The sequence below is a fragment of the Gadus chalcogrammus genome, chromosome 10, assembly GCF_026213295.1.
Source record: "Gadus chalcogrammus isolate NIFS_2021 chromosome 10, NIFS_Gcha_1.0, whole genome shotgun sequence".
Classification (NCBI taxonomy): Eukaryota; Metazoa; Chordata; class Actinopteri; order Gadiformes; family Gadidae; genus Gadus; species Gadus chalcogrammus.
Genome location: NC_079421.1, coordinates 7,310,264 through 7,336,556, shown reverse-complemented (window position 1 = coordinate 7,336,556; position 26,293 = coordinate 7,310,264). Strand labels below are relative to the sequence as shown.

The 26,293-nt window shown below is 43.3% G+C and overlaps 1 protein-coding gene across 2 annotated transcripts in view; it reads left to right on the top strand.

Moving 5' to 3' along the window:
- klhl4 (kelch-like family member 4) overlaps positions 1-24,084 on the top strand; it is a 65,473-nt gene extending 41,389 nt beyond the window's left edge. For both annotated transcript variants that reach the window (XM_056600625.1, XM_056600626.1), the window contains 10 exons: positions 563-730; positions 6,608-6,744; positions 7,590-7,786; positions 11,019-11,231; positions 13,423-13,609; positions 14,028-14,252; positions 18,290-18,452; positions 19,442-19,654; positions 21,195-21,366; positions 22,496-24,084. In XM_056600625.1, the coding sequence (XP_056456600.1) occupies positions 563-730; positions 6,608-6,744; positions 7,590-7,786; positions 11,019-11,231; positions 13,423-13,609; positions 14,028-14,252; positions 18,290-18,452; positions 19,442-19,654; positions 21,195-21,366; positions 22,496-22,555 (1,735 nt within the window). In that variant the 3' untranslated portion in view covers positions 22,556-24,084. The remainder of the gene's footprint in view (positions 1-562; positions 731-6,607; positions 6,745-7,589; positions 7,787-11,018; positions 11,232-13,422; positions 13,610-14,027; positions 14,253-18,289; positions 18,453-19,441; positions 19,655-21,194; positions 21,367-22,495) is intronic.
- Positions 24,085-26,293: the final 2,209 nt, after the last annotated feature.

Below are 26,293 nucleotides of genomic sequence, written 5' to 3'. Positions count from 1 at the left end.
CCTGAAGGCGGAAGGCTTTATTTATCCACTTATGTGAACCATGTAGTGCGGAGCCGGTTTAATTTCAACTCAAAGTGGCGAGAAGGATTGGGTTGCACTGTAGGGATTACTGCCTGTAGGATAATCCCAATTGTAGCTTCAAATGCTGCTGCTTATCACCGAGGCCACAGTTCTGGGTTTTCAAACTAAACATAAGGGAGGTAAAGTAATAAGCATTCAAATTATATTCATGAATATAATTTCCATTTGTTTTCATGCGTTAGCACTTTTCTTTTAGGATAATCATATTAGTGGGCCGCGCTTTGTTCAAAGTCAGCGCCCTGGGCCTTAATTATCAACAGGCCGTTTCGTTTACACCAAACTTGGTTTTTTGCAAAATATTGTATTGATCCTAGTTTTAAAAAAAATATTGAGCCCCGTTCTCTTCATTGGAGGTAAAAATATGCAGAAGATATTAGAAGAAAACAACAGCTGTATGGAACCCAGAGCAGGTAACAGGTCTTACGCTGCCAGACACTCATTGGTTGATTGATTCCAGTCCATGTTTCTCCCCCACCCCCAGGTTGGCTCTCAGCACCTCCTCCAGGATGACCTCCAACGGCTCAGAGGAGTTCTTCCAGGCCACAAATCACGCAGAGCTCACCTTCCGCAAGATGGAGACCTACCTCCAGCACAAACAGCTCTGCGATGTCCTCCTGATCGCAGGAGATCACAGGATACCGGCACACAGGTGGGTTGGCCGGCAGGCCGGGCGTTCCTGCTGCCCAATGGGATCTGATGCACCTTCCTCTGCATTAGCTCTGACATATGGAAGCTCATTTGGATAAACTTCATTAAAGCTGTCAATGCATTCATTTGTAACCATAGATAAGAGGCGGCAGGGGGATTCCCACTCTCCCCAAGGAAAGAGGAAGAAATCGGCAAATATCACCAGAGAGAGAGAGAGAGAGAGAGAGAGAGAGAGAGAGAGAGAGAGAGAGAGAGAGAGAGAGAGAGAGAGCGAGAGAGAGAGAGAGAGAGAGAGAGAGAGAGAGCATATTAAAGGCCCACTATGCAACTTCGGGAATTTCTTCGCTTTTTTCTTGATTTTGGCACGCACATTTCTCTACACAGCGCCCCCTTCAGTTTCGTAGTAGATATTTTACAACACTGTCGTAACAACTCGTTGACGACCCTTCCCCATGCACTTCTACGCGAGCCATGTGCATTTGTTTTCAAAGAAGCCGGCGAATGCGTGGAGCCATGTCCGAAGTAGATGTTCATAAAGTGTAGGCAAGGTTATGCATTTTTAAAATTGTGAATTTGTATTGCAATAAACATAAAGCCATCCTTTTTTATAGTTGACGGGGAGAATTTATATCCTAGATTATAATTGTTTTATCTTATGTTGAACAGAACAATCAGTGTAAGAGTGTTGGCCAACATAATAATCTAAATAAACAAGAACCTGGATTCGGGGATTCAGTCTGTATCTGGGGGACGAGACAGACGAAAAGCAAAACATCAATGGAAACAAAGGTGTTTATATGGTTGCAACCAACAAGCAAGCTAGAAACATACAGGGCTCACAACAAAACGGTCGAGAAAACAATTTTTACAGGGCTCACAACAAAATGGTTGAGCAAACACATTTGTACAGAGGCTATCAACATCAACAATGTCAAAAGCAACACGGCCAAATCGGAGTCCGATTTGCAGTCTTCTTTTTCTTTCAGTTCATGCTATTCCTGAAAAGCTTGCCCAACGTTTACTCGTGTCTGGCCTCTCTGTCGGTCAGTCTCCCTTTTCTCTTCTTCTGTTCCTCCGACATTGGGTTTCTCCGTCTCTTTTAAGTCGGCTGATATATGATGAATGTAACAATCCCTTAGTTACTTGTGTTTATATCGAGCCGGTTCCGTGTTTGGGGGTCTGTGCCGTAAAGCAATTCGTTACTTCGCGAGACCCGAGACTCCCGCGAGAGTGGGCAGCGGGTCGCCGGCAGAAACATATTCCTTTTCTCCGCCAAGATGCGCAAGGGGGAGTCGAAACAACGAACAATCGAACAAAAATGTATAATGGAACCATCGCAATGACTCCTAGCCTGTTATATTAAGGTAAATCAAGCCAAAAAAGTTGCATAGTTCCCCTTTCACTCGTGTCTGATCTCTTTTCTGGTCCATTCTTCTTTTGTTCCACCGACAGTCGCCTCTTGGGTCCCTTATCAGTCGATTGATCCATGATGAATGCAACAATTGCCTCGCAACTGGCTGTTTATATCTAGCCGGTGCCATGTTTGGGTGTGTGTCTGTGCCGTAAAGCATTTTCGAAACTACAATCTGACTACATTTTCGAGGATACTTCCGCTGCGTCACATCCGAAATGTCCCGGTCCGAGCAGATCAAGTTGCATATGCGCTTTTTCACTGTAGAGGCGACATGGGAAAATGACACACCCACCAATCAACCCAGAAATGAATGCAGAACCATCAGCATAACTCTCAACCTGCATACTTAATGTCATTTTGGCTAAAAAAGTTGCATAGTGGGCCTTTAAATGGCAGTTTCCTTTAGCTTGCAGTTTTTCCACATGGCAGTGATTTTGCTGAAAGGAGCACATACAAATTTTAAAGTTTTTTCAAACTTCATTAAATCCATGTTCAGCGGGTCTGCCGCTGCTTCGGTGGCTTTGATGTAATTACACCGCTTCACCATTTTCTCATCAGCGCGTCACGCCTGAGGAAATGCAGAGCGCAACACTGATGTAACAGCATTAGAGGTCGATGTTTATGTGCCATCCATCGGGTGTATCACTGACCGGATGAGGAAGCCCTTCATTGCACATGTGCCATGCTGCAATGCTCAATCAGGCTGGTTGTTCACGACTGTCCATCATGACTGTCCGTCCGTCAAGATACCTGCATCGATGTGTGACCAGTACAACCGCAATCCAGGGAAAACCAAGGGGGCAACACCATAATTAAGTAATGGCATTGATCTTTGTGTAACAAACTGTAATTTTGCAGCCTGCCAGACCGCTTTAAGTCGCCAGCAGCTTTGATTTTCTGTATAGATTTCAAGTGCAGCAGTAATAACCTGTAGAGTGTTGCTGAAGCAGTCGCGATAGATGTTAAATCACAGATCAAAGCTGCAAGTACAGTAGCTGCTTCACTGTGTTTGTTAACCTCAGCCCACAAAGGGCTCCCATTGAGCATTATGTAAAGGCTGTTGAACGGGCCACACTCTTTGGCAAACACACGCCACAACTAAGCAAACATTAAATAGGTTGAGTTCCTCGTACGCCGGATTACGATAATATGTTATTTGTCTACCCAACCTATTTTGTTGACACTTTCCTCAGAAAAAAGCCTATATGGTATAATGGCTTCTAATCAGCCCTCGCCTTCACGTTTTAACCAACGTGTGAGGTGAACTGTGCAATAGCGTAAACAATATTAGCACTCAGACAGTTGAAGCCATTAGCAAAATAGGACTGTTGTTTTAGTAGATAATTCAGTCTGCTGAACCCTTGCACATTTTAATTTGAGTCATGCTGAACAGCGAATAATTGCGGATTTCTGGCCTTAATATTCCTAGACGGCTCGGAAAAACAGCATGAACGATAATATGTGCTCTGAATTATTGACAGAGAACAGAGCAACATAAAAGTGATGGACCCTTTTTACGCTCGGCAGACTCATTTTCTTTTATATATATACTTTATTGATCCCGGTGGAAATAATGGACTGGTGGCCTGGTGCCTGGGTCCAGGGCGGCGGCCTAGTGCATAGGTCCAGGGTGGCGGCAGGGGGATTAACAAAACAGGGATGTGGGAGGAAACCGGAGCACCCGAAGGAGACCCACGTGAACACGGGGAGAACAAACTCCACACCCACAGGGTCTGAACCAAGGACCAATTCCTGCTGTGAGGCAACAGGGCTCACAAACAGTGCCACCGTCCCAGCCATGGACATAATAAAGGAGGTGCTACGCCTTCTGCTACCAGCCGGAGCAGATTCCAATTGGTAACATGAACTAAATGAACATATATTCAACAAGCACAGATGGCTGAATTGGACAAGTGTTCACTAATTAATAGAGTTCTACCCATAGTAACCCACATTTAAAGGAAAAAACGAAATAAGCATCTCAGAATCAGAATACAATATGTTTAAATATTGTTATCAAGAGCTCTAGTTAAAGCTATACTGCAGGGTTGCCAACTTTGGGACTTTGGTTGGAGTGAGACTCTAAAATATTAGTGTGAGCGGCTAATTTTTTGGACGACCCATAACCCTAAAAAAATGTTTTATACAAAATAGTCCTCGTTTAGTATAAACCCTCATCTATGAAAAAAAGTTAAAGAATGGAAACGCTTTTTCAAAATGTACAATCTGGGCCACCTTGAATCATTTGGGGAATTTAAAAGTGCCACTAGCCCGATTCTCAAGTATTCCAAGATATGCCCTTGGCTAGCCTCTACCCCCGTGAAAATCGACAAGATATACTATTTTGTATTGGCAAACGTCCCACCAATATTTATACCACTTGCTTACTCTCTATATGTCATTCATGGTTTTATATTTATAATTTTTATTTTACTTTACATTTAATTCTTCATAATTCAGGCATTACAGAACTTTCATGGTCATAAATAAAAAATACGAACTGCAGTTTAATTTCTTTGTTTGTTCTTGAATTGACGTAGAATGGAGAAAAGGCTCATGGGATTGGGAAATGCGTTTATCCAATAAACAGATCGAGGTCAAGTCTATTTTCGGAAATGTAGGGGGATATATTAGTGGCTCCACGTCGAATGGTATGACCCAAGATACGTCAGACAGAGAAAGTGTGCAAATTCGACGGTACCACCTTGTCATTTGTTTACCCAGGTGCCATGGCAACACCATTGCTACCTCTCATTGGCTGAATCTTTGAGAACGTTGTAGACTTAATCGATATAAGGTGGCGGGGAGACGAAGCTCTGTTCGTTTGTATATTTTATTTACGTGACCATATTTTTGTTTTATGTTAAAAAAAAAGAATCAAAGAACCAGTTCTTCTTGTTTTGGGGAACAAGTTCTTGTCGTTCACGTTCGGGATTCGTTGGTTGTGAACGGATCAGTCGCGACGGACCCATCCCCAAACGCGCATCAGTGGGCTCCGACTCCGGCTCTGAACTCTCTCTGACCTTTTCAAACGCAACTTAGTATCAGGTGCGTGGTTTTCAGCGAATCAACGATCAGAGAATACTGCCGTGATCACGTTGTAGGTAGGCAGATGTTACAGCTGTTAGTCTGCTCCTGCAGAAAATTAACGGGAGGATTTTTTATTTTGGCGTGACATTTCTTGCGTGTGCGTGACAGCGTGAGATTGATGGTGAAAGCGTGAGAGTCACGCCAGGGGCGTGACTGTTGGCAACCCTGATACTGTACGATGTGAGAGAGCTAGCATGATTTTGAAATTAGCTTCTCTTCGGAGTTCCGTTTAACTCCTCCCCCACCCTTCAGGACTCCCTGCCCCCACCCCTCGACCCAGAGCCGTGCACGAGCGCTGCTGCTGCTTACGGGTTACTTCAACGGCAACCATTGCGTCACTTTTCAGGCCATTCAACTCCCTCAGCTGTCGCCATCGCTGAAAAGCTAATCCAATATTTATTCTCGTTTTTCCTCGAGCAGTCTCCAACTTCTTTTTTGTTGCTGCCTTTTCAGTTTCTGTCTTTCTTTTTCTTGCCTTTTTAAAAGGATGAACCGGGGCAAGTAACGGTGGCAGTGGTAACTTCATTTGTTTCTCTTCCATTGTGTAAACGTTGTAGGCTCACTAGTCCACTGTCATGAACTACTATGACAACAACGCTTTCTTTGCCCTCCGTGAACGCGCTCAGGCCGGCTCAGGCTCGTACACAGAGGGGAGGGAACGTGCAGGCTTGTGATTGGTTCTTTAGATTCGGGTACAGTGTCTCCGATTGGTAAGCATTTTAACAGGTTTATAGCAGATACAGAATTCGTTTTTTTTTTCGCTTCTTTTTCATTGCACATAAGTTATTTATTGCTGTCAGGATGTAAAAAACAATTTCAACAACATATTAAAAAGTGCATATTACTGGATCCCGTACAATATGCCTTTAATGATCAAATAGTGCATATATGTGTATATTTGTATTTTTTTCCATTTTTGTAAGAATGAATCAATGGTTTGTTCGTTCTCCTACGACTTCAGCTCAGTGTGTCCCTCAGACTGGTCCTCTGTGTGTTCTTCAGACTGCTCCTCAGTGTGTTCCTTCTCCACAGACTGGTCCTCAGTGTGTTCCCCAGACTGGTCCTTAGTGTGTTCCTCAGACTGGTCCTTAGTGTGTTCCTCAGACTGGTCCTTAGTGTGTTCCTCAGACTGGTCCTCAGTGTGTTCCTCAGACTGGTCCTCCGTGTGTTCCTCAGACGGGTTCTCAGTGTGTTCCTCAGACTGGTCCTCAGTGTGTTCCTCAGACTGTTCCTCAGTGTGTTCTTCAGACTGGTCCTCAGTGTGTTCTTCAGACTGGTCCTCAGTGTGTTCTTCAGACGGGTCCTTAGTGTGTTCCTCAGACTGGTCCTCAGTGTGTTCTTCAGACTGGTCCTCAGTGTGTTCCTTCTCCACAGACTGGTCCTCAGCTCGGTGTCGGACTACTTCGCCGCCATGTTCACCAACGACGTGCTGGAGGCCAAACAGGAGGAGATCAAGATGGAGGGTGTGGATCCGGAGGCGCTCCGCTCCCTGGTTCATTTCGCCTACACTGGTGAGAGCTCATAAAGATTCGCTGCTCCCCATAAGCAGTTATAGCACCGGCCTATGACTGATGGCCGTGTGCAGGCCAGATTACACCAGATCAATAAAGCAATGTGTCAATGGAGGAGGGGGAAGGCGGGGGGGGGATAACACAGAAGATGATAGGACTGACTTTATGGTTCTTTCATGCGTCACTTCATCTGGGATGTGGAATTCCACACAGGCAACCGAAGCAGAACCCGCTGGCCTCATCACAACCTGGTTATATTCGGTTTCCTTTGAAGAGGCCTTTGGGATTCTGTGATATGTCCCCAGCGATTAACAATATTCATTAATGTTCCCACTTAATTTTAAGGCTAACCATTGACTGTTTATTGGGAAAAAGTGAATGATAATGAAGGTTAAATGATTCAGTTGTTAAATATGTTAACATTATAAATAAAAAAATTGTGACATATGTGCATCATCAACCATTTCACTCTGTTGTTAGTAATTTGTTTTAAATTATACATTTTCTAAATTCTTCCTAAATAAGTTTCAGTGTTTTTTTGTAGCAACATGTTGCCCAATTAGCAGGTCGGGGTTAGGCATCTCTCTCAAGCATACATGTTTATTTTTATTTACATTATATTTCCTCTTTTGTCTTTCTCTACGTTGCTCTAGTTTAGCTAGGCTTTATTCGTTATTTTCTCTGGGCTGGGCATCAACCGACGCAAGACTATCCTGCCCCTAGTTGTGTATTCATATCTCGTAGTAGTTAATACACGTAAAATCAACCATGGAGCTCTTTCTGGTTTTCTCTGACCTTCTGTGACCTTCTGTGACCTTCCGTGACCTTCTGTGACCTGTGTCCAGGTGTACTGGAGCTGAAGGAGGAGACCATCGAGAGCCTGCTGGCGGCTGCGTGCCTGCTGCAGCTCTCGCAGGTCATCCAGGTGTGCTGCGGCTTCCTGATGAAGCAGCTGCACCCGTCCAACTGCCTGGGCATCCGCTCCTTCGCAGACGCCCAGGGCTGCCTGGACCTGCTGAACGTGGCCCACTGCTACACCACGGTGGGCCCCCACTCTGGGACGGGTTCTCCGGGCTGCATGGGGGGGCGCTCCGGCACATTCCCAGAGACACCATCCTAGTGTAGGAATAATGTGTACATTAATCCGGCTTGAGTCATTGAAGGGCATTGACATGTTTCTACATTAAGTAGTAAGCCTACTTTAACTAATAATGTATGTGTGTTTTTATGACAATCTTACAGTTCGTCAGTTTATTCTGTAATTTGATCCTAGCGAGGCCGGAAAACAGAGCAGTGTCTTATTGGGAGGAGGAAGAGGGAACGGTACAGATGGAGGGTGGTGATGTCAAAGCAGTGTTGCAAATGGATAAAAACACCTTCCTCGATCCAAACAGAGGCCGTATGGTGTTGTAGAGATAGTGGTGGATTATTGGTGCACATGGTTCCCTTTGAAGCCACAGCCTCAGTGACCGGTCGATGCCTCATCACCAGCATCTCGGTTATATATGAACAGCAGATATATATCATTACAGCAACAGAAAATGCATGAGACCATTTTAATCGAAATTGAATAGTTTCATGTTTTCAGTTGATCTGATTTGGTATACGCGGCTGTTGCTATGGAGATATGCCACTAAGTGTGCACATGGACAGATAACTCGCACTTGTAAGGTAAAAAGGGTAAAGCCATTCCTTTATACTTATATCAGCGTGGAGATTGAGGCCTGACCGTCCAGATCTGTCTCTCCTCCTGCTGCCGCGCACAGTAGCGGCGCTGGGAGACTGACAGACAGAGGGAGCCTTATCTCCTGAAGGACATCTGCTGCTGGGTCTGTTTACGCCGCGACCCTCCAGCGGGCGAGGGGTTAAACTAATCACTGAACTGCAGAAGAGGGGCCAAACTTCCTAAATTGCCATGGTGATGAGCAGTAGAAAGCTGGGGGGGTGGGGGGTTCCGGGAGGTCCTGTCCTCTGGGTTTCCGAGGGAAGCGGGCCATGTTTTGATAAGCCTTGTTTTTCCTGGTTAGGGTGTGTGTGTGTGTGTGTGTGTGTGTGTGTGTGTGTGTGTGTGTGTGTGTGTGTGTGTGTGTGTGTGTGTGTGTGTGTGTGTGTGTGGGGGGGGTCGGGGGGCCTGCACCTCACATCCCTTTCCTTTCTGAAAGTACGTCTTTTTGTTATTCCCCGGTGGTCACAAATATGTGAAGTTCTATTGTTCACTGGGCTGGTGGGCGGTCAGGCTTATGGCACTTTTGGTTCGTGTCACTTTTATGCTTTAACGTTTTGGGGAATTTCAGTCCAATATACAAAAATGTAACATGTACGTTTTGATAGTTTGTTCAGCGACCACTAAGGAAAAGTCCAGGAGTGCATTGAAGTGCTTTGGGGGATATACTCATCAGCAGTCTACTGCTGAACATATTGTGGCAACACAATTACCCTTAGCTCTCGTTAAATCAATTAGCATCCACTCTAACTAATCTTGTTTATTCTAGCAGTTTACTCTCCAACGACTTTTTCTCTAACATCTCAAAAGACCTCCTTCTTCAACAGCCCATAATTAGTCCTGTTAAGCCCAAGGTATTCAATTTAGCTGTCAGCAGTTTGAGACTTGTAATTACAAATAATCTGTCAGAGCAAACACAGCCCAGCTCCCTCAGTAATACCACAACAGATCAATGCGTGTCCCTTTTTCATTAAGACTTGTTGCACTAAGCTCTCAAAGCCCGGCGAGCGATAAAATGATTAAACTGCGCCGCTGACGTGATATATCGCCGATCGATACGCTGCGTGTGTTTGGTTAATTGTAAGCTCATAGGTGCGGTCGCTATGAGCACATTGCTCCAGCAGATTGGCTCTCGCTAAAGGGTACGATGCAGGAAGAACCAGGGTGCAAAACTAACATGTTGGAGGCCAAGCCTTTCATTGTGTGTGCTTTAACGTTGGGCATAACAAAGATGTATAAAGCACTGGGCTTTTATAGGAGCCGCCGTATAATGGAAGTGCCCAGCGACAGTGCCCTTGAAGAGGCCGTCACGGAGCGCTGGTATATGTCCCGGGCTCGCAGCCCAGTAAATGGAAGATCAATCTTACGGGGGGGGGGGGGGTGTCATAAAGAACGACTCTCCCACCCACAGCGGGGTTCTGAATTAGCGGGATAGCGATGTTGGCGCTGGTTGTTTACCTCCCTGTTTCTAATCAAACTTCAATGAACTGCTGGGAGCCTGTTTCATCAATTATGCCCTGACATTAAGCACCTCAAATGAAGGCTTCTTAATCCTCCACAAGGAAGTGCTGAGGATTTCCGTGCTGTTTTTTTGGTGAAATATTTAATGGTCCAGTGGTGGAATATGTGTCTGCCGCGTACACACTGCAATTTCTTAGAAGCAGCGAATTGCCTCCTTGGCTCATAAACTTGTGTAATAATCTCATGGGCTGCGTGAGACGACAGAAGGTTCAGCTGTTAGCCTGCGTGGATCATACATGTTTGTGAAGCGGGTCTCGGTCATATTCGTGAATCAACACTTTAAAGAGCGGGTTAATATCTGTGTGGGGCCAGGCTGATTGATCCCCTTATTACAGTGTCTCGGAAACACTGATTACATTAGCTGTTAGATACCAAAAGCTATTTGCTGGGGTTGTTGTGATGCCAAACTTACGATTGGATTTGGCTGTTGTCATGACGATTAATATTTCGTAACGACTGGAACTGAACGGTAATTGCAGTAAATGGGTTCATTGCAGGCCAGCTCCTTAGTTTAATTTTGATGATGCATGAAACAGGAAAAAAATAAGTTTTCCATGAATGGGTTATTTCCAACAGGAGGTAAATCGTACTTATAATCAGTCTGATCATCATCAATTGTTGTGGAAATACTACTATACATTAATATTAAATATCTTTGAGTCCTGGAAGTATGCTGAAAGGCTTCGCAAAAACAGACACGCAACCAGACACAACACCAGACACACAACCAGATACACGGAAACACACGCACACACACGCACACACACACACACACACACACACACACACACACACACACACACACACACACACACACACACACACACACACACACACACACACACACACACACACACACACACCCCTCTTTTAATAGCTGATGATTATCTGCACCCCCGCCCCCCCTCTCTCTGTCTCTCTCTGTCTCTCTCTCTCTCTCTCTCTCTCTCTCTCTCTCTCTCTCTCTCTCTCTCTCTCTCTCTCTCTCTCTCTCTCTCTCTCTCTCTCTCTCTCTCTCTCTGTGTTACAGGAACACTTTCTGGAGGTCATCCAGAACCAGGAGTTCCTGTTGCTCCCCACAGCGGAGATCGTCAAGCTGCTGTCCAGCGATGACATAAACGTCCCAGATGAAGAGACCATCTTCCAGGCCCTGATGATGTGGGTGCGCTACGATGTCCAGAGTCGACAGCAGGACCTGGGGCTGCTGCTGGCCTTCATCCGTCTGCCTCTGCTGCCCCCTCAGGTGAGCGGTGCAGGCAGTTGGCGTATTGTGTGGGGGTAGCACCGCTGCGTTGGCTCAGCAGCGAGTCACCAGCGAGTCAAACCCTGCTCGTCCTTCTCAGGAATCCATGGGTTGAAAGCTTTGCTTGGGTTCCTAAACTAAGCTAAACCATTCTTTCTGTTAATTAAATTAATTAATTACGTATTTCTACGTTATTATTTGTTATTTATTATTTTCTCCTCCTTCCATTCTTTTATGTTCTTTCTTAGTTTTGTGGACACAAATGTAATTCAAATCGAATTGCATAATTTGGAAATGCTGATGAGGAAACATAGCTATCAATATGCTTCTTTAGATGATTATTCGATAAATACATGTATATCAGGACTCAAAGATGCAGAGTTAAGCTGTGGAAAACGACTGAATCTCATGAAACAATAACAAGAAAATGCTATGAAGAGGTTAAATGACCAGCAGTCCATGAGGGTTCTTTATATTCAGTTCATGATGTAGATAATATAACAAATGTCATCCATTCGGTTTTGGCCAACAAAATTGACAAACGTTACGTTTAAATGTTTCTTTGGCCAGCTGATGGGGGACGCTGTACCAGAGTATGGTCATATAGGTTGACGGGTTATATTGACAAATGACCTATTCTGCTGTTTATGTTGGAGATCAAGTTGGTATCCAAGTCAACACTCTATATGCATAAATGTAATAAGGTTAAACGCTATAAGAAAACATTGAGCTAAACTGGGAATTAGTATGATGAGGGACAGACGTGCATCACTCAGGCCACCACTTTATCACTCACTGGGTTGTTTTGCAAAACAGTATTTTTTCCTACTTTGCAAACCTGTGGGAAATGTCTGTTTTTAATGTGTGGCACTTTCAATGCCTGTGTTGGTGGAAGGCTTAGATTGAATAGGTATTAACACCGTTTATGCAAAATGTCAACACAAAAGGTAATTTACCAATACAGTGTCAACTATTTTAAGGTGTACTTATTTTAAAGTATAATAGGATATCAGTGCGATAAAAAAACATAGGGGGAATGTCAATTGATGCTACAGGATGGAATAGGCTTGTGTTAAAGTGACAAAGCGCAAGTCACTTTAGCCCCTTGCAGGGCTTATTGGAGACAGCAGAGGCTATGCTTTGATATTATCGGTCTCAGAGCTGAGCTTGCCGGTGTGGACATCATCACAACCATTGATCAATTTGGATGTAAAATAACTCCTAAACCCATACTTTGTTTTATAGGTCAATAATATGACGTTGCAATAAGTTAGAATAAGAATAGTTCATTTCATGGTGTCTTTAAATTGTTATTGGTATTTACCTTGAATAAAAAATGCATAGCGCTAAGAATAAGAGTCAAGAATAAATTATGCAAATACAATTAGAAATAGGAAACAACATAAAGTATAGAGTACTTTTCTGCAGATCTCATGTTACTCAAAACAAATGTGTCCATATGTCACCATAGTGAAAGCAGGGTCTCTAGCTTGGTTGTGTTCTGAGCTCCTATGCAGCGGTGAATGAGAGAGCAGCACCTTGCCCTGGGGTTCAGAACCTCTTAATGCCTCTCCCCCACAACATGCTCCTCCTAGATGGAACTGCTGTGACACCAAAGCGCTGTAGCTTCTGCCACAGTTGGTATGAACATTAATATCTCTCAGCTGAATGATCTGGTAGTCATATTTACATTTGTTTTAAGCCCTGCAAGTACAACTGTAATCTCCCGCGGTATATGTTAAGGAAGAGTATATGAATGAAAAATACCCCCGAATGTTTTTGGATAAATCAGTGATATTGAAATAGGCAGCAACGATCAAGAGCTTGAAACAATGGTCATTAGACATCGTTTTCTATGTTTTAATCCCTATCGAAATATTATACGTGCTTATTTGTTGCCCATGCTTTAAGCATTGTGCAATTAGTTACAGAAGATCATCAATATATGGCAAATAGGCCTCTTCAAATTATATTCATGCACATACTTAAAATATGTTTAATTGCTAAATGTACCGTAGTTTGAACCCAATTTTTCGTTGACAGTTAAATTGGAAAACAATGTTTATGAATCATTTTGAAGAATCATATTTCTTCAATGAAGAAATTTCCACTATGAAAAACAAAAATACCATTACGATGTGTTATCCAATGTGCTTATCCTCATTAAACTCACCGGCCGTATGCTCTCCAGCTCCTGGCAGATCTGGAGAACAACAAGATGTTCTCAGATGACCTGGAGTGCCAGAAGCTGTTGATGGAGGCCATGAAGTACCACCTGCTGCCTGAGCGGCGGCCGATGTTCCAGAGCCCACGCACCAAGCCCAGGAAGTCCACCGTGGGGGCGCTCTACGCCGTGGGGGGCATGGACGCCTCCAAAGGTAACGATGAGCCAGCGCCTCGTTAACCTGAGGGTATTATTCCAGTACAGACAGAGAAAAAGGGCTGTGGCCGCTGTACGAAGCTAACAAGTTGAACTGATACACTTGTTCTGTTTACTGCAGCAATTGATTTGATTGACATTCTTTTAATTTAGTAAGTTTATGTGCAGGGGTATATTCGATCTTTGTCCCTATCTTCTGCCTTTACTTTACATTTCACTTTCAATGATTGTTTAACTTTATAGTCTGTTAATGTCTGTCTTTAAATGTTTAAATGTCTTCCCGCCTGTAGAGCGCTTTGAAGGGCCTTTGTTTTTGATAGCTGCTGAAAGACCCTTGCGTTGCTTCATGAGCCTCCCATCATCCCCACTATTGAAACTAACAGAACAATGACCCTGGTACTGATCCCCCGCCCCAGGCTCCACCACCATAGAGAAGTACGACCTGCGCACCAACACGTGGATCCAGGTGGGCACCATGAATGGCCGGCGGCTACAGTTCGGCGTGGCGGTGATCGACAACAAGCTGTACGTGGTAGGGGGGCGGGACGGCTTGAAGACCTCCAACATGGCCGAGTGCTACAACCCCGTCAGCAAGGTGTGGTCCGCCATGCCCCCCATGTCCACGCACCGCCACGGCCTGGGTGAGCACGCCCCCTCACTCTCATTATGTTAACCCTATCCCTAACCCTATTTCACAAACTGCTTTTACCTTTGGCAGCGCTACAGACTCACTGCAGTTGATAAGCCAGTTGTACAAAGTGAACTCCTTATTTATGAGGCATATACATTAAAAGACATTAGTAAGCTATTCATACTATGTTATGAATTATTCATAAGCTAATTAGATAGTAGTTAGTAAGATTTAGCTTCAGTTGATGATTTCAAAACTATTTTAAATGTTTTATTCATGCTTTATAAACACTTAATAATGCTGCATCTAAACATTTCACTTTAAGTCGATTTGGGCAATGCGTCTCTAGAATCCTATTGCCTCATGTTGCCCAGTGTCCCTCTCATGTTTTAGTGATTATTAGACGCATTGTGATAGCTTGTTTATTACATTTTAATGATGAACTGAAACTTTCAACGCATTTTCATTGCGCTTCATTAAAATGTTGCATTACGACAATCTGCCAATTATTGTTAGCCTACCTCCTGCTGTGCAGACAACACAGGGCTCATCTTTAGTCATGATATTCATTGGCATCAAATTAATGTTGGATAATTATAATATCCAACATTAATTAAAATGCTAACTGATGTTGTAGATATGTTAATTCATCCGTAAAGATCAGGGCGTTAGCACATAAAACATGATCGTTTTACTAATTATTAGGGGTCCGAGCAGCGAAGCTGCTTGATCCCCCATTGTTTCTGTAACGTTTTTTTCTTTTCCCTCAAATTCTGTAAAATTCATACTGCAGCCGTAAGTCGACAATTCTTGAAATTTTCAGGTAAGGTTATCAATAACCCCCAAATTTGTGGTACTGCACCCAAAGGTGGCGCTATTGTACAGAAATCATGAATTAGGCTTATTTCTCCTCACCAGATTGACCTGGACTCAAAATCCTTTCATAATATTAATCTCTAGAATCAGATGCATCTATAAAACATGATAAAAAGATTCACAGGCTACAAAAATAATCAAAAATTCATAATAATTTCCACATAAAACCTTTAGACAAAGCCTCACAAAATTCATCAAACAGAATTTGTTTTATTTTGTTCCTTTGAGAAATATTGGCCAATAAAAATTGTCTTATGTGACCATTTTGTTATTTCATAAAAAAACATGACTATTATTAGGTGGATACCACTACCCCCCACTACCCATAAACCCAAATTGTGGCACTGCACCCAAAGGTGGCGCTATTTAAAAAAAAATTCTCCTTACCAGATTGACCTGGACTCAAAATTCTTTCATCATATTGATCTCTAAAATCAGATGCATCTTTTTCACCCCTGTCTTCTGCTCTAAAAATGTTTACATTTCCCACAATTTCATAGAAAAGCCAAACGTCCACAGTCTCAACCCATTTTGCCTAAATTACCATTTTGTTATTGTATAGTATCTACCATACGGCTATCATTAGGTGGATACCATTAACAGTGCACATTTTCAAATCTACACTCTTTTAAGAAGGCCCTTAATTCTCTTGTGAAATGTGTGCTTGGAGTTTTCTTGATGTTGTGTGCTTATCAATAGACATTTTCACGATGTGAATGAGGCTTCATGCAGTTCAGGAATGTCAGCAGCTCAATGGGATAATGCGTTGTACTGGTGATCCTTAGGTTGTGTTTGAATACAAATTAGTGCATTATGAACAACCTGAACATGACATTCTGTCATTGCCACTCATTTAAGAAAGACAACATTGAACAGCACCTGAAATTCATCAGGCAATTATCATTCCGGCTCATTAGTTTCCAAGAATCTGACTGCCAAGACACAGTATGGCATTAAGGGCAACTTATTCGTTTACCATTTTTCCCTCATTATGAACTCTGTCATACTAATATTTCTTCCGTTAGTGTTCTTGACAAAAAATGTTTAATTTCCCCAGAATTTCAAAGATTTGTCAGGTATTGGCTTTTAAGAAAGCCCTTAATTCATTTGAGAAATGTTTGCTTCGAGTTTTCGGATGTTGTGTGCTCATCAATAGACATTTTCACCATGTGAATGAGGCTACATTTCAGGTTTGTCAGTGGCTCAATGGGATGATGCTTTGTACTGGTGATCCTTGGTTTGAGAGTCCGAATCCCGATTAGACAATGTTGAACATGACATTTGGCCATTGCTCTGCATCCCAGTCACCTGAAAGCCGAGACAGAGTATGGCATTAAGGGGAACATCAACATCTTTCCTTCATAATTATATGTCATATTTATATATCTTCAATTAGTGTGTTCTTGACTTTTCATTTTGCTCGGACCCCGTTAATCACCGCTTGCGGTTATATTTATAGTTGTTATTCACAACTCATTAGTATAATGGACCAATATTTCCACTTCTAATTATCTGCTTTGGAATCCATCACTTGCAAAAATACAATTAATCAAATATCAACTGATGCAAGCATGATGAAACAGGATCAAACGTGATCTTAGAAGCAGGCTATGAGATTATGATGCATGTCTATTTATGTCAGACACATGATGATAAAGACCTGGATGATATGAAAACAGCCCACAAGGTTTCAAACTCACAGTTAGAGAGATGAAGGTTGCACTGTTGGCTTGCTGTGGAAAGAAATATCCTTTTGAAAAATACCTTTTGATACATTTTATTCTTTTTATTTTTTTTACCGTTTGCTCATATCAAAAGCTAGGTGGGAGCTCTGGCCTCACACCACCTGCACCCCACCACCACCCCCTCCGCTCTTCTACGGCTGATACTTCCCCTATCTGGAGCCTTTTGATTTACAGTTGAAACGTGACAGAGCGGGGAGATCTTGTCAACGTTAGGTAGAGCGCGTCAGCTCGCTCACCCGTCAAGATTACATCGTATGGATTAACCGCCGTTGTCTTTGATCCGTCTGACTCAGATATCGAGCCCACCCCAGCCTCGCTTCTCTGCTCCTCTCGCAGTGGCGATGGTGTTGCTGATGGTTTTGTGGCATTTGGAGAAGGAATAGGGTTGAACTTGTTGCTTGCTCTAATACCTACCTTCTTCTTTTTAGTGAGTCTAATTAGAGTGACCTTAATTATAAGGGACAACAATTTTTTCTCATTTGAGAGAACTGTTCTGTGAGCGGGTGTATAGATATTGTTCCAAACAAAGCCTCCATTTGGGTTGTGCTGGTTGAAAACCACTTTCCATTGTGACAGGGAAAACAACATATTTTTACATTCTTCCTGTTTGGCCGGTGGCGTTGGAAAGCGCTGGCGCCGTGACTCACTCAGGAAGCGAGAGCAGCTCAGGAACTGCCACCTCCGGCGGAGTTCTCTCCAGGAACCCTTTCTGAAGAAAGACGTTACATTTTGTTGAAATTGTATTTCGATTATTAGCATTAATATTATGGTGCATGGAATCAAATTGTGTTTGCGTTCAATGATTTTAATTTTCAACATCTTTGAGAGGATTTTATAATAGCACAATAACTGTTTGTTCTGGAGGCCGTGTTTGCTGTGGCGATGATTTTCAAGGATTGAATGATTTGAATTGCTAACATCTTTCATAGGTTTTGCAATAGCATTATTAGGTCTGGAGACAATGTTTGCTGTAGCGCAGTGCTTTTACTATTGTTATGTGGCTAGACTTGCATTGTTCATCATCTGAATATTATCCACCATTTGCATAGTGACATGGCAACACTGGGGCCGAAGCACTTTCATTATCCTGAAATAATGAATAAGTGCTTCACTTGGGGGTACACATATTACTCACTTTGACCTCTGCATCCACCGCAAATAACCTATTTTGTAAATAATTGAACAGATTGAAATTGAAATACTAATTTGTGGCTGCACATATGGTGCACTAACCACACATAGCAAACAGTCCAGGGTTGATTCTGACCTGCGAGCCCATGCTACAACCTACCTCCCTCTCCCTCTTCCCTGTACTCTCTCTCCTCTTTCCAGAACAGGTAGAAAAGCATTGAAAACACTAAGGGAGGTTTTCCTACCTAGAGTCCTAGAGGCTCACTCCTTTTCTGTGATGGTGTGTGTCCTGCAGGCATCGCAGTGCTGGAGGGGCCCATGTATGCGGTGGGGGGCCACGATGGCTGGAGCTACCTGAACACGGTGGAGCGCTGGGACCCCCAGGCCCGACAGTGGAACTACGTGGCCAGCATGTCCACACCCCGCAGCACCGTTGGGGTCACAGCGCTCAACGGGAAGTGAGTCTCTCTCTTCTGTCTTCTCTCTCTTGACGGTGTCAACAATTCCTCTTTGTCTTTCCAGCCTTTCTCTTCTCTCCTCCCTCGCCCTTCGGAGGCTCTCCCTACAGCTAGCTACAGCTAGCAAGATCTTTATAGTAATGCACTGGAGGTCAGAGTAGAGACGGAGATTTTTCAAGCTTAAAGTACGGGACATCATACGTAAGAATGGGCTACTTTTGGCTTTTTTATAAAAGGGATAATTAGTAATATGAAGAGCCGTTTGGGAGCCAAAAGAGCCGACTCTTGTTGGTGAGCTGATCCAAATGATCCGGCTCACTAAAAAAAGGCCGAAATTCCCATCTGGTCGCACATTGACAGTAGCGTCGTCTTGTTGTTTAACTTCTTGTTGAGTCAAACTTTTTGTTTTGACTCACGGAAAGGGCTCGGTAAGTGTGGACTCAAACCCTCACGCTCTTTGGAATTCGTCATTGGGACAGCCCTAAAGCCTTTATAATTTTGCGCGAATGCCCATCAAAGTCTGTGAGTCCGTGAGTCCGGACATTGGGATTGGGCCAGAGAGAGAGAGAGTCTTGACGACGCAAATCTATGGTTCAGTGTTAGGAGATACTACTTAAGTCCCTGGAGTTATTTTGGCAACTGGGTCAAAAATAGACAAGAAAGATGTTTATTCCCCCCCCCCCTCCCACCCACGTCCCCCACCGCCTTCCTGCGGGCAAGCCTGCAGACAGAGACAGACAGACAGATGGTCGGGAGGGGAGGGGGAGGAAAGAGGACGCTGTCAAGGAAAACTGCAAAACATAAATGATACTAATAGTTGTTAGCAGTAAGGCAGGATCCTCTTACTGGAAACCATGACACTTGATTGATGATTGATGAATACTTAGAATTCCATAATGAAGCCATGTGCTTCATACACCTTGTGTACGTACAGTATGAAGACGAGGCCGTCTGTGTTCAGGCTGTAACCCGGGGGGGGGGGTTTCCAGGCTGTTCGCTGTGGGCGGTCGTGACGGCAGCTCCTGCCTGCGCTCCATGGAGTGCTTCGACCCGCACACCAACAAGTGGAGCATGTGCGCACCCATGGCCAAGAGGAGGGGCGGGGTGGGCGTGGCCACCTACAACAGCTTCCTGTACGCCGTGGGAGGACACGACGCCCCCGCCTCCACCCACTGCTCCCGTCTGTCTGACTGCGTAGAGAGGTCAGTACCCCGTCTGTCTGAGTGTCTGGAGAGGTCAGTACTGCTCCCGTCTGTCCGACTGCGTAGAGAGGTCAGTAGCCCGTCCGTCTGACTGTGTGGGGAGGTCAGTACAGCTCCCGTCTGTCCGACTGCGTGGAGTTGTCAGTACCCCGTCTGTCTGACTGCGTGAGGAGGTCATACTGCTCCCGTCTGTCTGACTGCTCCTGTCTGTCCGACTGTGTGGAGAGGTCAGTACTGCTCCCGTCTGTCTGAGTCTGATGACAATGAAAACCACGATGCATCATGGGATATAGCTGCATTAATGGAATTACGTAGTGCACTACATAGGGAACCAGATTCGTACAAAATACTTCCGTACTCAATACGCAATTGTGCCGCATAAATTATTGCGCTATATGAGTGAGGTAAGTGAACCAATGTATACACACAGGATAAATAGGGCTTAGAAAACTGACGCCTTTCGTTTTTGAATTTATGTAAGGCCTTTCTGCTCCTTTTGGCTGTTGGTATGTGTTATTCAGACTGGTATTCAAGAAGGAAACCAAAGCAAAAACTGAAACAAAGAACAGCTAAACAATAATCTTATCTTTTTCATCGGTCTGTAATTGTTAAGTCAAATGTGATGAGGTCACGTTATCGTAGACGGTTGCATGGGGGGTTTTTCTTTTAACAGTATCTGGCCCCATCTGGTGGTCGAAGTAACGTCCTGCATTTGACAATCTGTGGCTAACTGCCTCGAATACCATTCCCTTTTAGAGTCGATTTTATGATCTGTTTCACAGATGTCATCATATACATATATTATATTTATATATATTTATATATATATATATACATACACATTTACATACATATCATTTGACCCTAACCTTGACATGCGTAGGATGAAATTGATACATATTTAATTCTGAATAAATGTTTTCTAAATGCAATTTTTTTTTATGTGTTCCAGATTTAGCACCCACTCAGAACCAGTGTACAATGTTTTCCAAACATAGTATCAGAGGTCATCCAAAAGCAGTGGTTAATAATTGAACCCAAGTTCAAAGCAGATCCAAATATATCTGCGTTAAAGACCTTGTACCCCCAACAAGGTTTAAAGTCTGCTTATAAACAACGTTATTATCTCACAAGGTCAACAGTGTACCACAGGGCTGCTACTAACCATTGTTTCTAGATTGTGTTAGGGGATTAGGCTAACGTTTACTGTTTCTAATTAATTAATTACCGTAGTAATTTAGCCGATAAAATATCAAAAATAGCAACAAACTCCCGCGACCAGACTGCATAGTGAGGTCTGAAATGTGCTTACTCCATCTGACAAGCAGCCAGATATAACTGAAGTATGATCGATGAACCAAACTTCTGAAGAATTAAGCTGAAGATTTGTTTGGTGTTTATGCATGACAAGTGACTTAAGTGATGAATAGATTATCAATAATGAGATACAAGACATTTTCTGTCCATCGACTGGTCGATTCATCGACTGTTGGTCGTGGCTCTGGAGCCTCCATGTGTTGACTTCTTGATTCCCCTCCAGGTACGACCCAAAGACGGACGTGTGGACCACGGTGGCGTCACTCAGCGTGCCCCGTGATGCGGTGGGCGTGGGGTTGCTGGGGGACCGGCTGTACGCGGTGGGGGGTTACGACGGGCAGTCCTACCTCGGCACCGTGGAGTCCTACGACGCACAGAACAATGAGTGGGCTGAGGTTTGTCGGCCAATCACCATGTACACGATGGTCTGACGGCCAATCACCATGCTCATGATGGTCTGGCGACCAATCATCATGTCCATGATGGTCTGACGGCCAATCACCATGCTTTTGATGGTCTGATGGCCAATCACCATGCTCATGATGGACGCTATTCTTAGTTCAACATGTATAATCACTTGTACTATCACTGCTGCATGTAGCTTATACTCAGGTGACTTATGCAATAAGTCTATATATATATATACATTATGATTTTATGACTTTCAATATTTGTATTTATTCACAATAGGCTACGATAGACCTAATGAATCTCTAAATGCCACCCCATGCGTGTCACAAACACGCATGACCCAGACAACAACTATGCCCACAGCTCTGCAGGTATAAAATACAGAATAGGGTTATGATAAGTCACAAGCACTGCTCCACTTCCTTCTTCCCGAATGGCATTCAAAGTGAATATGTTGTAACTCGGCCTATAACCAACCTACCCAGCAATTCTTGTGCAAATTGAGCTCAACTTTTTGAACTATCCTGCTGACAGACACACAGACAGACAGACAGGAAGATAACCATACCTCTGAGGTTGAGGTCATCACAATAATATGGATTTCCTGTTTCAATCACAGCTACATATTTACATTGGAAGGTGGTGTTCGCATACATTTATTAGACCACATGGTTTAGAAAGTAACATTTCAAAACTTGTCCTCATTGACTTTATTGTCCCCATCGACAACACAGAGTACAGCTCCAAACAATGGACCCTTTGCTGGGCCTCCTCCTCCTTTCACTGCCTGTGTTCTCATGTGCAGATGAAAGCCTCTAATCACGGCCCTTGTTGTTTACAGCCGGAACACTGTATTGCTATTGTTGTCTGTTGTTTTGTATCGTGTGTGTGCGTAATTAAGTGCGTGCGCATGTTTGTGTTTGTGTTGGGCGAGTTGTGTGGATCCCCTGGAGAACTCCTCCTGCTGGTGATGGTGCAGGTGGTTAACCTCTCTCTCTCTCTCTCTCTCTCTCTCTCTCTCTCTCTCTCTCTCTCTCTCTCTCTCTCTCTCTCTCTCTCTCTCTCTCTCTCTCTCTCTCTCTCTCTCTCTCTTCCCCCCCCCCCCCTCTGCAGGAGGTACCCCTCAACATTGGCCGGGCGGGTGCCTGTGTGGTGGTGGTGAAGCTGCCATGAGCGCACTCTCTCGCTCTCGCTTTCTCTCGCTCTGTGCTGCTCTCCATCACCCGGGAAACCAAACACAGAGGGGAAAGAAAGAAAGAAAGAACGTGGACAAATGAGAAACCCACCCTGACTTTAGGTCCTCTTGAGAACCACATGTTTTCCACAGACTTTTTTTGGGAAGGGGGATGAGGATGATGAGGACACATGGCGGCTCATACCAGCCCTTGTTTCTATCGTTGCCCACAGAGACTTTGTTTTTTTCTCTCCCCTCGAGAAGATGGAATGCACTGCACATTCTTGACATTTTCAACCGATCAAGAATTTTTTAAACGCTTTGGCTTTGCTTTAGGGAACTTGTGCCAAGCTTTTGTTGTGGTGTCCATTTGTTGTTGGTTGATTTCATGTCGAGTATGCATTCCAACAATGATACAGATTACAGTTGTTTTTTTTGGTGTATGCAAAAAAAACAGGAGAGGTTACCTACAACCCAACAGTAGCATAATGTCCCTGCTCTGCCACCAGCAATATTTTAGGGTTAAAAAACAAACAAGATCATTGTTGCTTTTAATAAAAAAACAAAACAAAACGAAAGTATAAACTACCGCACAGATTGTGTTTAACAGTTTATTTCCTTAGTGGTTTTCTTCTAAATAAGGATTTCTCTGTTAAGGACAATGTTTATGAAGGGTCCACTGTGAATAAAGAGGGCCATATGAGTTTAGCAAATTCAACCTTGGTATTGCTGAGATAGTTTCCAGGAGAGGAGGAGGGCTTTTGCGATGTTCAACTCTGCTGAATAATGGGCTATTGGATTCATTGTTTTTTTTGCCTTAATGTTGTTTTTATTGATCCTGTAGTGGAGAAACACCAAAGTCAATTGCTTGTCATTGAGGTCTTCTTTCACATTAAATGAGACGTTTACAAAATTGTAAAAAAATATTCTAGCACTATATCATATTGATATTTTACATAACAGTGTACAGGCATCTGACGACTTGCTAAAACTGCATCTCTGTTCGCTAGACGTATGCCTAAAAAACCAGCGCAGTCAGTGACTCAACCTTGTTCTTAAGCTTTGGGCATGCTAGCCAATCGAATGTTTTCATTTGAACTGTGCAATGTTAAAGCTTTGTGTTTAAAAATACAGACAATTATATGCCCTGTTGCTTTTCAAAGCATCCAATGGCTTCTGGGTACTGCAGGAACCTCTCTTTGATTCCTCCTCAGCTACCTATACAGGAGGCGCCAAAGCAAACATGTATTTTAAAAACATTTTAAAGGTGATTTTACACTTCAATGCAGAACAATAAGACAGCTTTTTCCAATTTGGTTTAGTAGAGTTCATGACACTGGTTGGAATGTCTTTTTTTAATTTGTTAATAGTTTTTTGCAGTCCTTTAAGATGAATATAATAAAACCAATCGTAAAGAAACTCTTTGTAACAAGAATTCTAACATGACTCTGAGGCCAAATATTGCTTTTAATGTTTTTATCATCATTTTGTACAGCATGCAGAACTACCAAATAAATAACTTCATTGTATACCTTATATTACTTAGTGTGTCTCTAATCACAACCACACACACACACACACACACACACACACACACACACACACACACACACACACACACACACACACACACACACACACACACACACACACACACACATACGCAAACACACTCTGCTGGGACAGCTTAGGTCCGCCTTCACAGCTGCTGTTTCAATCCTCCAATGAGGGTGGTGTGTCTGGAACATCCCTCCTCGGCCAAACTGCCAGGGGTGACCCTATACCAGGGCCCTACCCTAGTTCCAGACAGCTGCTCTCTCAGTGCCTCCAGACAGGTCTCTCCGTCGCTGCAAGGTGGATCAAAGGAGACTCAGTAACACATGCAGTAACACATTCACGCACGCATGCAATGAGGCAAGAAACCCCCCCCCACACACACACACACACAAACACAAAAAGTCACAGAGGGCCGGCAGAAAACAAACCCGCAGTAAGATCACTGTGTATGTGGGCATAACAAGGGGCTTTCCTCACAGAGACTGCTACAGGGACATTGCATTCAGCAGGCACACTGGGTTGATGCTGTGCTAGTGCATTGCAACAAAGAAAAGCAAGTTTGTTCTGCAAAGTTGTATCACTTGTTCTGATGACCAGATTATATAGAGTCCAAGCAATAGCTGCATTCATCAATTGCATTGTTAACCAGAAGACCAATTAGCAGGGAATCTCTGCTTTTTGAGCAGATTCCCCATTGTATCTCATCTGTACGAGGGGGAGACCGGCCTAGCAGGCATAGATCTAAGTGACCAGCAAATAATGGGCTGTGTTTCGGTTTTTTGATGCAATTTAGATAGAGATGCAGTTTGAATAGAATACAATAAAAGATGACCCAAGGCCAGGCTACTGAGGCATGCAAGTTTTTACTCATGTAAACAAGAGCCCTGCAGTGAACGATCTCCCTTCCAGACAATCTTTAACAAGCCTACACCGACCAACAGAGAAATGTCTGAACAAGAAAATAAAGAATGCTGTTTCTGTAAGCGAATGGTGACTTTGAATGTATATTAACCCACACAATTGTACTCCTATAAATTAAGGTTAGAATGCAGGTTGGTTTATTAGTGTTTGTTATTAAGGCTTAAGTGTTTCCTCACGCGTTACATTTAAATGAACTCTGGGAAATTAATTAGGCTAGTCATTATTAATAGTTAAAATGCTTCTCTCCGTGACCCTTCTCCAGGCCTCTGCGTTTTATCACTTATAATAAAACTTTCATAATCGAAATGAACTAGAACCAGTATTAACCGCCTCTATAAAAACGATTCTTTGTTTAAATAAAAAACCTTTTCCAAACTTCACTTCTAGTCATTTTCAAACCTTGGACAACATAGGAATTCCGTTGTGGTTAATTTATTGCAATTTTGATTTATTTTTCTATTTCGACACAGAAATATTACCTAAATAAGACATGATAAACGTTGCATTGGAGTTTAGCTGAATTCACCCACGCAAGCATGTAAAGTCAAAGATATCAGACTGCGTTGCCCATGTTCACTGAAATACAGCCATCTACATGTTTGTATTAATCTTACCAAGAGAGGGCGCTGTTTAACCGCAGGACACACAGAAGAAGCGACTGCTGCAGACGGGGAGATTCAAAGAACCCTACTACCAATAATGTTCATAATAAATGTCATCCTGCATTAGGAATGCCAAGGACAAAAACTTGAGCTAATAACCCTGCATAATTATTGAGACGCAATGATGAAACGTTAAGAAATTAGATGTTAATTTTTTTGTTTCTTTCAAGGTGGCGTCTTGCTGAGCTGTGAGGAAACGCTGCATAGACTGCATTGCGAGCTTAACTCTATCTCGTGTTGATGGGGCTCTTTCCCTTCACTAAGAGTCCGGTTTTCAAAAAAAAAAGCATGCATTTCTATTTTTAAACATTACTCCTTCATTAGTCCTTCTTAGATGTGAGGCAGCAGCTGGTCCGAACAGTGTTGTTCATTGTTCTAACAGTGAAACACTGGGACGAGATGATGAGAGGAGAACGCAACACCAGGCCCGGTATTACAAACAGAATGGCATATTGGATGATGTTGCTCGTGAAACTGGAAAGCAAAGGGAAGGAAATATGCCACGCTTAGACCTGCCTGTAACGTGTTCTTTACTGTGCTGTTAAACCAATAGTAGCACAGAGGCCTACTCATATCTTAGATGTATTTCAATGTTTC